At 38.1% G+C, this 13,676-nt stretch overlaps 1 protein-coding gene across 1 annotated transcript in view; it reads right to left on the reverse strand.

Annotated features, from left to right (window-relative positions):
* Positions 1–4,697: 4,697 nt before the first annotated feature.
* Positions 4,698–13,676, reverse strand: part of LOC145672777 (brachyurin-like) — a 40,757-nt gene continuing 31,778 nt past the window's right edge. The window contains exons 6-7 of the mRNA XM_081741942.1: positions 8,928–9,064; positions 4,698–4,953 (exon numbers count right to left, since the gene is read on the reverse strand). Of these exons, the coding sequence (XP_081598068.1) occupies positions 4,786–4,953; positions 8,928–9,064 (305 nt within the window). The 3' untranslated portion in view covers positions 4,698–4,785. The remainder of the gene's footprint in view (positions 4,954–8,927; positions 9,065–13,676) is intronic.

Below are 13,676 nucleotides of genomic sequence, written 5' to 3' on the forward strand. Positions count from 1 at the left end.
GAGAGAATTATGAAAATAGAATAAAATTTTATCTTTAATTCTACTCTTTCCAATTTTTCGGGAAAACGGCGCAGATTTCGCAAAAAAGGAAAGAATACAAAACTGTAGAGCATAATGTTCTCTCTCCAAAGGAAGAAAACATGATGAAAATCGGTCCATACTTGGCCGAGCTATGAGCTTTTAAAGAGAGTCATGATCTGCCACCTTGAATGCAATATGCGAGTAAACGACCATGAACCAGATCACGTGATCAAAAGACACTCTTTTAAGTGGATAATAACACCCAGCACTCAAAATGAGGGCACATATAATTCACACGTGGCATGGGCTAGCGCCTAGACTAAAATGTACAGTTGAAGTTTCAGATGCATTGCGAGCGTGTAGTCCAACCAGATGTAATAGTATAGCATAAACACAGAACTCAACCAATTGTTTCCAAAGGACCTGTTCCAAAAGTCCCCAATTTTCCCGTTTGCGTTGTGAGCATGCAATTTGATGTGGGTAGAGGGCGTGGTCTAAGACCTTCACATATGAACAATGGTGACCATAGCTCATCAGGAACGTGATCAAAAATGAGTGAACAATACAATGGGAATGCGCGGAAGGCGCGCATGTTTTTGACATATTTTTTGTATATCGCCCAAAATAGGGGCGCCCTCCGTTGAGGTGTTATGGAAGTGAGAGTACACATTGGACTCTACAACCACTATGAGTTTCATCGCACTCGAGCCTCAGGAACAGGAAAACAAATCGGGTCAAAGTCAGAGGAGTACCATCTCCGATGCTCAGACTGGCTTGATATGAAGCCTTACCTTGTTCGTGCATCAGTTTTTTTTCTATGAACATCCCTGTTTTTTAGATATGGTGCACAATGTGCGAAATCCTAACTACCATTCAATTCCACTTATTTCATATATAGCAATGCCATTCAGTGGAAATACGACACACGGTTACGGCATTCTCTTCCGAGAGGTTTGCCTTATATCAAACCAATCTGAGCATCGGAGATGGCACGTCCCCGATTTAATTTCCCTGTTCCGCAGGCTCGAGTGCAACGAAACGGATAGTGCTTGTAGAGCTCAATGTGTAATCTCACTTCTATAAAACCTAAATGGAGTGCGTCACTTCTCTTGGGCGATATAAAAAAAAATAATATCAAAAACATGCGCGCTTTTGCATTTCCATTGTATTATTGATCCATTTTTGATCATGTTCCCGCTGAGCTATGGCCACCATTGTTTATATGGAAAAAGGTCTTAGGCCACGATCTCTTCCCACACCAAACTATATGCGCGCGACGCAAACGGGAAAATTGGACACTTTTGGAACAGCTCCTTTGTGGTACATTTCAGAACGTGCCTTCAACGAACATTGACATTGGAATAGTGATATACTGGAATTTACGCATACCGTTGATTACTGTGTTGTCAACCCTACTGATATTTCAGATCTACTGTACTTTAGAGTTGTCTACTGATCTACTGATGGATTTTTTAAAATCTATTAAATCTTCTGAAATTTACACTCCAAAGTAAAACAATTGCTATTATACTGTATAGGGTGAGCACAGAAACAGTCCCAGGTTTCAAATTAGTGTTAATTTAATGTGCGAAGGAATATTTTGCTGAAATTTTGAACAATGATACGTAAACTCAAAAAGTTTTGTAGCAATAATTAAAATCACAAACACTCTATGTGTCCGCCACCTGTAACGCAGGAAATATCGAGGCGGTAATCTAGCTCCAACCACACGTTGTGAAGCATATCCGGTGTGATGGAGTTGACAGCATCACTGATGCGTTCTTGGAGATCGTTCAGAGTTGCGGGTAGTGGAGGTGCATACACTTTGTCCTTCACAAATCCCCACAGAAAGAAGTCACAAACAGTGAGGTCAGGTGATCTTGGAGGCCAATTGCAAAGAACTTGATCATTGACTCCAGAGCGCCCTATCAATCGGTTTGGGAGGTTTTCGTTTAGAAATCTGCGTACAGCACGATGCCAGTGTGGCGGCGCTCCTTCTTGTTGTAGAACGAAGTCGTCTGTCTCTGCATTACTAAGTTGCGGAATCAACCAGTTACGTAGCAGTGCTAAGTAACTTTCACATGTAATTGTTTGTTCCTGAAAGAAGAACGGACCGTGCACCCGACGCTCTTATACTGCACAAAAAACATTGATTTTTGGTGAGTCACATTCCACATTTACAGTTGCATGAGGATTCTGGGTTCCCCATATCCTTACATTGTGTCTATTCACCTTTCCACTTAAGTGAAATGTCGCCTCATTGCTGAAAATGATCTTCATTAGAAAGTTTTCGTCGTCCTCCATGAAATTTTGCATAGTCTCACAGAACTCACGGCGCTTTACCTTGTCTTGTGGGTATAATTTCTGAACCAACTGCAGTCGGTACGGGTAACACCGCAAACGCTTGCGTAAGAACTTGCTTACTGTTGTTTGTAGCATCTGAAACTCTCTGCTAGCTTTACGTGTAGACTTCTGTGGGCTGTGTACGAAGGCGAAGCGCTCCACAGTTTCCTCGGAGACTGGACGTCGCCCTGAATGTCCTTTTCTTTGATCACAAATGCACCCCGTCTCAACAAACGTTCTATGCCACTTCACAATGGATTTGTGTGTGGGTGGATCAGCATTAAATTGTCGTTTGAAATCACGCTGCACTCTCACAAAACTGCTTGTTTTTGCAAATTGTAAAACGCACCAGCTTCGTTGCTGTGAGGTGAACGCCATTTTCGATGTTACTGCCCTCTAGCTGCCCTGGTCAGAACTAGGATTCTGGAAAGATAGATGGGAAAATACTTTGAGTTTACTGAGCACTGTACAAAATTTTATGTAAATATTCAATTAAATGTTAATTATATGGCACTTTAAAATCAGGTGCTGTTTCTGTGCTCACCCTGTATTATTTATCTATATTATAATCATTATGCAATATTACGTAATAACCATGTGATGGCGCTACTTTACGGAGCTGCTATACGGTAGTGGTAATGAACTTCTGTATAATTGTAATAAATAAGCACATTAACAGAATAGTTGAGTAGTGATGGGTAATTTAATTCTTTCGCGGAATCGACTCCTTTTGTCCCATTTCCAACAAGGATTCATTTATCCGGATCTATTCCTTTGATTTCACAAGCTGAACGATTTCAAGTTCCTTGGTTTTTCCAAATTGATTCCTCCATACAAGAATTCGTTCTTTTTTGGATCAATAAGTTGAATAATTCCGAGTTCCCGTATGGTTCTCCAATGTGACTCCTTCTTTTATCGAAAGTGGTTAAACTACTTTTATCAGGAAGCATACAAGAAGAGATTGCAGTGTTTGAAGACGTGCTAAAGGTTGCTTTTTTTTCTAATAAAAGGTAATATTATATATAAAATAAGAACAAAGCAAATATTGTTTATTAGAGGCAGTTTCTTTTCTTTTCTTTCTTTTTTTTCATAACAAAATTAAAGGTTAAAATAAGTTGGTTTTCTGCTATCTTTAGCTTTAAAATTTATTCAAATATAAATACAAGGTCTGGATAACTAGGTCGGGGACATGGTTATCTATTTTTTCCTTCTATCAGAATCACATCATACAAGTGAAACAGATGGTTACAGATCCTAAGATAGTCAGACCGTGTGTGTACGTGAAGCAAAGTTGAGATTTCAAAATGATAATGTCTATTAACATATTAATATCATTCATATGCACTTCATATGCATTTCAGACTATTGTTCAAACAATTAAGCGCCTGAAACTCAAGATGCATCTCTTTACGAGTCACTTTCTGACCCAGACGAAAATTGAAAAAAAAAAAAAAAATAAAAAGAAGTTGGATAAGATGCTTAAATCAAATCCAGAATTAGAAAAGATCGAGTCAATCAATATCGTGAAAACCCGGATTCATGATGAATTCATCAAGAAACATCCCAAGAGCACCATATCCAGATATTACCACTCTTGGAATTAAGGACAGCCTTCAGGGATACACAGAATGCCAAAGCTGCCATACAAATAGGAAGAGAACTTTAGGGATTTGTGACAGTTGCTATCCCTTCAAATACATACGTGAATCAACCACAGTCATGCTTGAACACAGACAGAAGACAAGGACTTCGCCCCAAAACTTTACACACCCCACAGTCATGAAAATTCAAGGTTTAAGTGTAGATGTATCTATCTGGTTTAAGTATAGGTGTATCTATAGGATTTTGAGGTAGCTGTGATACCTTTGCTAAGTCTCTGTTTTTAAAAGGAATCCATTTCTCGCCATCTGCTACCGTTCTTGCTCTACGGTAACCAACACAGAAACCGGAAATGATTGACTTCTACCACTTCCGATTTGATTATTGCATCCATCTACGAACTCTATTCTCAACTTTTGAACTTCTACAAAATTGGTGGTGGTCCTCTATTAAATATTTCTTCAGATTTTTTTGTCTGCCAGACGGACTGATAGAGAGGGTAAATATACAAAGAAGTTTTGGTAAACCAAATTCTTTAATGATAACATTAAATATGTATAAAATTTAAAAAAATAATTTTATTTTTCTTTTTTCATGACTTTTACAATTACCATATGATTTTGTATATCGGGAGATTATATATATAAATATATATAATCGAACTATATGATTTCCAATCTTTGATATTTCTTCTTGGAAAGGATTAATCAGCTTTGTTTTCCAGTGGGTAAATAAGACAAGAAATGCAATATTAGTTTTTATTGGATAGTCTTAGCTACAAGTAATTTTGAACATTTTATTTATTAACGATGAATATGTTCTTTATGGAATATTGATTCCTGTGGTTTGTGAGATCCAATCCAAGTAAGAAGTGACCCTAGTAAAGCCGTTGGGCATACTTCCAGGGCATCCACCATCACCCCATGAGTCAATTCCTATTTGAACAGCACGACCGCCTCCTTCAATGAACAATGGACTGCCACTGTCACCCTGCAGAAAACGGAGAGCAAAATGAATGTAGACAGTGTAGTACAAGGTATACTTGCTCATTCAAAATTGTTGAAATTTCCCTAAAGAATCCTACAAGTGAACTTTATTTATAACAATCTGAATATCTGGATATCTTTTAATATGCGATGTGAATATATTGTGGTGTGTAATGTATATTTCTTGATACACATGTTGATTTACTTTCCAGAGGGTTTTTTTTTTTTTTTTTGAAAATATTAAATGTAGTTCGGAATGCTCACTGCATGTGCATGCAGCAAGCAACATCTCATGATAAGTCAATGTGCTATCGCTCACCTGAGGCTAGGTATGGTTGTGTATGACTTGGTTGCATGTGGTGCTGTGTGATCTGTGTCTATGCAAAATGGGTGGTCGAAAAAAAAAAGCAGCAAATCTTTTAAATTTTCGTTTAAACTTGGAAAGACGAACATAGAGATGTCCTAAGTGTTACAAGTAGCATTCGGCGATACAGCAGTGAGTCGTGCAACGAGCTTTTAGTGATTATCACGTTTCCAAGCTGGAAAAATGTTCATGCAGAATAATCCCCATCCTGGTTGTCCGTCCATAAGTAGGAATGAGGAGAAAATTGGTATACTTGCAAAATCCGATCGTCCGTAAGATTTTAGGGGAGTTAAACATTGCAATGGGCTTATATCACTGAAACGTACACGAAGATCTAGGAATGCGTTGTGTAGGGGCTAAATTTGTCACGAGAATTCTCACACAGAATCAAAAGGACACGCGTGTCATCTTCAACAGAAAACTGTAGGGAATAGCTGTCAACGATCCAACTCTCCTGGCCAATACAAACACAGAGATCATAGATTTAAGAGTACGACTCTAAACCCATGATAATGCCATTCCAATGGAAGTCATCTGGATCTTCAAGACCCAAAATGGCCAGACAAATCCGATCCTGGGTGAAAGTCATACTGACTGTGCGTATATGTGTGCGTTTTACATGTTCGAGTTTGTGCATCACGAACTTGTTCCACGTGGTCAAATCGATAATCAGGAAGTCTACACAGCTGTGTTACAATGGTTATGCAATTCTGTTGTTCGTAATGGTGGACAAGTGGGCGTCTGGACGGTGGCGTTTGCACTATGGCAATGTTCCGTGTTACACTTCAGAAATGACATCCGAATCCTTAAATTCCGAGTTCCATAATCAACATATCCATTGCACACTGTCCCCTATTCACCGGCTAAATTCTATGTGACATCTTGTTGCTCTCTTCACAGAAACCCAGCTTAAAAATGAAACAATCTGATACCTTCCATGACATCCACTATAACGCGGCAAGGGAATTGTACAGCGTCCCACAACAGGCGCTGTAAGGACTGCTTCCAGCGATGGCGACAACTTGTGATGATGATGGGTCGGGAAAAGATAATGGTAAATATCCTCACTCTCCTCTTAAATTGTTTGTTAAGTATGTGGCCAAACATGTCTTGAGGTTGTGACCTGTGACACATTTTAAGTACTGCAAACCTTAGCTGCTGGAAATAAACTACTGTAAACCTGAATAAAATTTTGTTGTGAAATGGCTTGATATTAGATCGAAGTAAATTTCTTTTATGTTCGTTTCAGTTACAATGTCAAAGGGTTTTCTTACAACTAAGTCAACCAATTTTCCATTTTCCAGCAGATATTTTTAAAAAATCATATTATTTTTACTAAAGAAGATGTGAATAACGCTGCTAATAATAGAATTGTATCTTAATTATTTTTCGGAGAACAAGTAGAATAACATCTAAAATTTATGATGAAGCTTGAAGAAATAGTTATTCTCCTTACAGAATCTGCTATAATTACTACAGAAAAATTCCCTAGAAAAATCTATTCCTGCAAAAAATTCCCCGTATCGAAGGATTAGACAGAACGGGAATTAGGCTGAACAGGAATTCCCGTTCTGCCTAAAGATAAGATCATTTAAAATATTTTGTACAAAGTGCTGGAGGGCATTTAGGCAGAACGAGAAGACTCCACCTTGATGCAACGGGCAGGAATTATTCCGAGTTCATATGCATTTAGCACAGAAAACGTTTTCTACAATTTGAAAATAAATGTGCGAATACAATATACTAGAAATTAAAATATCTAATTTAAATAAGCTAATGACCTATGGCCTATTTTTTTCAAATCTACTAGTCTTCTAATTTGTTTCTTACAAGTCGTAATATAGAATGGCACAAAAGTAGGTATACAGTCCAGTACTGATCGGTCATGACAATTTATATCATTTACTTATTCTTATCCATACAAATATTGACTTAGTTTTTTCCTTATTTGTTCTTAATTTATTTTCACTTATACCTTAAGCTCGGAACAAACGAAAGCAAATAAATTCAATATCTTAATAAATTAAAATGTCATACTTGATCGAGTGCTGGTGTGTATACCTACTTTTGGGACACCCTGTATACTGTGAAGCAGAAACACTAGAATAATGGTAAAAATCATTTCTAAATAATAATGGTGATACCTCTAATTTGTCATGGTTTTATGGAATATGCAATAGTAGAACATTTTATTTTGAAATGTTTCATACTGGTATTAACAAATTTTCACAAATAAGCTCAGATAAACCACTACGCAGAACAAATGTAAGCGCCGAATTGACATTATGTTATCTGTCCGTAATAAATTCCTTTCTGGTGGAAATCCTAAAAAGTCTCCAATGAACAGAAACAATCGTGGAGACCAGACTCAAATTTAATGCGGAAGTTCTCCTTTCCCTTCTAATTTACTTCTCTTTCGTTTAAAGCTTGCATATTACCTTACAACTTTAAATATAAAGGAATAAATGTTGCTTTATGATAAAATTTCAGCGACAAATATTTTCTTATTTTACTCTTCTTAAGGGAAAAGAGATGCCCATGTTGGAACATTATCCCAGTAATTAGAGGACCGAGTCAGTATTTTCAGTGTGCAAATTAGGATATTAATATTGGGAGGGGAAACAGGATACTGAGGTCTAAAAGTGCAATAATTCAAAATGAGGGAATCATAGCCCCGTAGCATGTACTGTACACACAAATATATTTATCTGACAACAGAAAATGAGAAGAAAATTATGAAATCAACCAACTTAGCAACAACAACTAATGTTAAATGAGCTACATATTGTCTGAGATACCTGCACATAACCTTTCCGAATGTGTTGCAGTATGGGATTGAAAGTTTCTTATATTGTATATGTACAATATAACACGCTTGCAAATCCGTACTTGACTTCGTTAAAGATCGTAGTTAGTATAACCTCGGTATCCAAATTCACGTCCAACAACAAACCGAAGGATATGAAGTTACTTGCAAGTGACACAATAGGCATAATAAGATAGTTACCTTGGGCGACGTTGAAAATAGGGGAAAATAATGTGAACATGTGAATACGTGAGTATAAAATTAGAAGAAGACGAAACTAAATAGTTCGGAATACAGCTCACAGATTAAAGCTATATAAAAGGGAAACCAATAGAATTTGACAATATACTTAAACTTATCATTGAACTTGGTTTGAGGAGAGACAAATCAGTATCCCCATAGGGATGCTTCGGGTAATTTCCTTACAGGGGATCAAAATGTGATTGAGAGGTAAAATCTTCTTTACTTCTCCAATAATTCACACCTTGAAGATTTCAATATTCAACCTATACTTACATTTATCTGTATAGTATAACTAATATACAAATTACCGTGTAGTGTACACAATTACCGTATTAGACGTAAGTAATGTATAATTATGTAGCCTGTGTAACGTTACCTCTCATACGGACAAATAGTCCTATTCCATCGGTGTTCGTTATTTAGAGATTTCAATGTATTGCCAAAAAAAAAAAAAAAAAAAATGGACGATTGTGTATTACCAGAACAGAACAACATTGATTTCAAACAGTCCAAACAAAATACCAGATAATTTCGTTACATAATGAAACATGAAACTAATACTTACACCACAGATGCTTGTGGTTCCGCCACCAGATGCACACAATTGTGAATCCACCATGGCCCATCCTACTGATCGACATTGGTCATTGGTCCACACATTCAAGTGAGTCCATTTCAATAAGGGATCATTGGATGCGTCATCTAATGAAATAAAATAAAATAAAACAAACACTATAGGGAAACAAGTAGCTGTATAACATGTACACCATCTGAAGGAGTTTGGTTTGTATGAAAAAATATTTCCTCAATTAATATTGAAACCAGAACTGGAAGAAGTTGAATCCAGAACTGGAAGATTTCTATCATTTCCAGTTTTAGTACAAAGATTAAAGTGGAAATAGAATATATTCTTAAATACGCGCCTTTGGTGTGAGAGACCCGGGTTCGATTCCTGACGAGGGCTCGTGTGGGTCAGATCCAACGTTAAGCGTAAGCGTATGACATATAGCATCGCTGCTGAAAGGGAAGTTAAACTCAATGTCAAATCAAACCAAATATATTTTTGGGGCTCTTAATTGATTGAAGACAACAGTTTCTCGCTATATATTACCATTTTTTACTCTATAGTGATCCACGCTAAAACCAAAATGATTGATTTCTGCCAATTCTGATTTGAATAGAGGGTTAAGGGAGAAGACTGCATCTGATCTTAGAACGCTAAATCGATTTCAAACAACCGATCATCGTTCTCATTTCTTTTGGTGTACGTACAAGGGTGATTCAGAAAGTAATGCCTCCAAGGTGATACCTTTGTTTGTGTTCGACAGATAGCACCGATATCAGTGGAAACCTTGCAATCTCAGCTAGAAATGATGGCATCATTTTCCAACATAGTACCAATTATGGGCAACACACTTGCGTCAACACGAAACAAGATTTTTCATGCCGTCAACGAAGAATTGTGGTGACTGCTGGCGATCCCAATGGCGAACTGCTGTTTCCACCTACACGTCATAACTGTAGCGTTGGTCATGTCACAGGCACAAGATCCGTACGTACTATAGGCAGGATGAGGCAGAATGTCAACAACACTTGTCAGCAGATGAGACAACTATGATTTTTCTTTTTTGGCGGAGGAGAGGACGTGTGGCGGTACTCCATCAACTGACGCTTCGTTATCGGGTCGTAATGGCGTATCCACGACTAGTCGCCGACGATGAATGTTTCTGGGCGCACAACCTTCCGAAGTCAGAAATTCAATGACGGCCCGCTGTTTCAACCGGACGTCACCACTAGATGGCATGGATTACTCTGGAACGAGAAGAGATAGGACAAGTGACAAGTGACATTCTGTAGCTTAAACATCAGTGCATTAATGATAAACAGTTCAGAATGTTTGCAGTACTATTGGCCAAGTAGTAGGCTTGGAGGCATTACTTTCTAAATTACCCTCGTACATCAATATTGAAACCGGAAGTTGAAATGGATGACTATCACTTCGAGAAGAAATGTATTCTTAGACTCTTAATCATTTACAGAAAACTAGTTCTTCCTATTTATTACCACTTTCTTGCAGTATAGTGATCAACGTTAAAATTGGTAATGATCGATTTCTATCACTTTCTATTTGACTATCAACTCCATCAACGAACTGCGAGTCCTAATTTTTTTTTATTCTTTAATCGTAGCCAGAATTGATCATGGTCCAACAAGCAGTTCTTGAGATTATTTGTCATTCAGACGGATGGACTGACGGACGGATAGACGCACACACATGGACAGACAGGGTAAATATACAAAGAAGTTTTGGTAAACAAAATTCGTTAATAAATTCTTCTATCTAGCCCTAAAACTAGATTTTGTCCGATTATAATTACGATATCACAATATTTGCTTTATATGTGCTGATTTTACTCCGACACCACACTCAACCTCGCCCTCGCAGTATTAGTTGTCCATCGCTCGCCCTCGCGAAGGCAGTTGTCCATCGCTCGCCCTCGTGCTGGAAACTTGTCCTCGCTCTTACGCACTCTCGCCCTCGCTGTCGAAGCTTGTCCTCGTCCTTACGCACCATTGCCTTCACTGTCGAAGCTTGTCCTTGCCCTCACGTCATTGAGGGTGAGGGAGTTTGAGGGGCGCGAGCATGAATGCCTCTGACTTGCTCATATACCTTTAATATGCTGTGGTAAAAATCTACAGTATTATTAGGATTTAACGAAAATAAAAGAAGCCCGAACACGATATGTATACCAATTGATAGGTATCACTCATTTGAACAAATGATACGAGTGACTGGAAAATCCTTATGCGTAGCATTCGGGAAAATCGAAAATATGAATTTTTATGGTGTCATGTTGTTCATTGCCAATAATAAATTGATGGCTGAGATTCTGATGGAACAGATTGATAATTTACAGTATTTATTTATTGTATATTATAACAAAATTTACTGTTAAGTATGACATTTTGTCTTCTTCTATCGATAATAAACGCACTTCTAACAATGACGCAAATACTATTTCCAATTTATGTTAAATAAAGGTTCCATTCTAATTTTGTTAAGTTATTTATTCTCTTCAAATCATCCCGTTGTAATTCACACTGGTGCGATTACTATTTTATTCATTGTCGAGTGAATGGAACAGAACGCTGTAGGAATTGACTTTCTTTTTAGAACTTTATTGAGAATTTGCGCACATTCATTATAATGCCTAAAAGTGTTATTTTGTGTCTACTCAATTTTAGAGTTCGTTAGAAGAAAAAAGACAGAGTAAATTGTTCTCCAAATACAGCATAAAATGATGATGTTAAAACATCTCATATTTAAAAACAGACTAGTGGTTTTAGCATGATTACCAATTTAGCGTGTTATTTCAACACGATGGGTCCGGTGTTGCGGTTAACGCAACCCCGGTGTTACTAAACACGGTGTTAAGCGGTGTGAAAATAGCACCGTAGCGATTTACAGAACTAGATGAATAAACGAAGGAACGTGAAAGTAGAAACAGTGCCACGGTGATCTTTCTATAAATTTCATGTGTTATTTGTACCATCTCAGCTTGCATGGTGCACGTGTATATCTAGTATGAAGCCATTGAGATATTACGTAATACTAATAATTGTATTATTCATCAGTGGTCAGTGGTCTTTCATTTGAAGAATAATGATTTAAAAAATATATACTGTATATCACAACCATTTCAAAATATTGTGTATCACATAGATACACGAATACTATAATTTTAAGCGTGCCGATTGACTTCCAATCTCATAAATATTAAGTGAGATTGAGAATTTGTGTTAGTTTTTAGTTTTTACTAAGGTTTTACACGTTATGTTTGCCACTTATACCAAGTAACGAACAATGTATTAGATTGTAATCTTCCACAAAATAGTTTTGAGAGTGTGTGAGTTTTCTGACATTTACATGACTAAAAGTGCTGTCATCTGTTGTTTTATTTGCACTATGTTTTTCTTTGTCATTGATTATATTTCGTTATAAATAATGTATGCCACATTTTAATATCCTTTACAAGAGTCATGTTTATTTAATAAGAAAGGGAGTGTTTTTGCAAAACAGTTGTTATAAAACAACACTTGATGTAGAAAGGTAACCAAGAAAGTTCTGTCACTTTTTCACCCACCACCCTGGAACACCGATATCTCACCTAAGACGTACCTGGAAGATCAAAAATAGTTCCCATCAGCATCGACGACCTTCTGCCAACGTTCTGGAAGGCCATGGATTCGATCGCGGTAGAGCTTGGTGGGCCGTGAAGCGAAGAAGGTATCAAGTGCATTTTGCACCTCTACTAGGGATTTGAACTGGTGTATTCTATTGTGATTGTCCAAGGAATGGAACAGGTGATAATCGGACAGTGCAGTGTCCGGGTAGTATGACGGATGTAATAGTGTTTCCCATCCAAGGCTTAGAATGGTGTCCCAGAACATCCTAGCCACGTGAGACTTAGCGTTGTCCTATAACAGGATGACCCCTTTGCGATTCAGACGTGCTGGCTCCAGAATTTTGAGTTTTTCTTGAACATGGCTCAACTGCTGACAATACATAGTTGCATTGATGATCTGACCAGCTGGTAGCAGTTCCCAATGCACGATGCCGCGACCAGTCCACCAAACACACAGGATGACCTTCTTCTGGTGCAGTACTGGTTTCGGCTGTTTTCGAACCAGTTCTCGGGATGCTAACCAATGATGACGACGCCGTGGAGCTTCGTACAGGACCCACTTTTCATCACATGTCAACACCCTGTCGAGAAATGGCTGCTCGCGTTGCCTTCTGGTCCGGAGTCAAATCATGTGGGACCCATCGACCCAACTTGTTGTGCTTTCATAGTTGATGGAGGTACTACCGAATGGTGTCTCCACTAACACTGAATTGTAGTTCCAGTTCCTCACATGCCTGGCCACTGTTTGCCTCATTTGCTGCCTAAGGGCTGCGGTGGCTCAGTGGTAGAGCGTTCACCTCTGGTACGTGGGGTCTCGGATTCGATCCCAGTCTCCGTCCGCCAAGTGAACTTTGTGGTGGACAAACACCGTGTGCGTGGGTTTTCTCGGGGTTCTCCCGTTTCCTCCCTCTTTCTTCATTCCACCTTTCATTCATTTCTCTTATAATCACAGTCTCCTTTAGTCTAGCTGGCATATTCGTGGGTCGTAAAACTTAAAGATTTTTTTTTCAATTGCTGTCTGAAGATCTTCATTTTGTACATGTATTGGTCTTTCGGCACGTGGTGCGTTTTCGAGTGTTTCGTCACCGTCCTTAAGCTTGTTAAACCACAGCTGCACTGTCTGCATA

This window comes from Thermobia domestica, chromosome 16 (genome assembly GCF_964235325.1).
Source record: "Thermobia domestica chromosome 16, izTheDome1.hap1.1, whole genome shotgun sequence".
NCBI lineage: Eukaryota > Metazoa > Arthropoda > Insecta > Zygentoma > Lepismatidae > Thermobia > Thermobia domestica.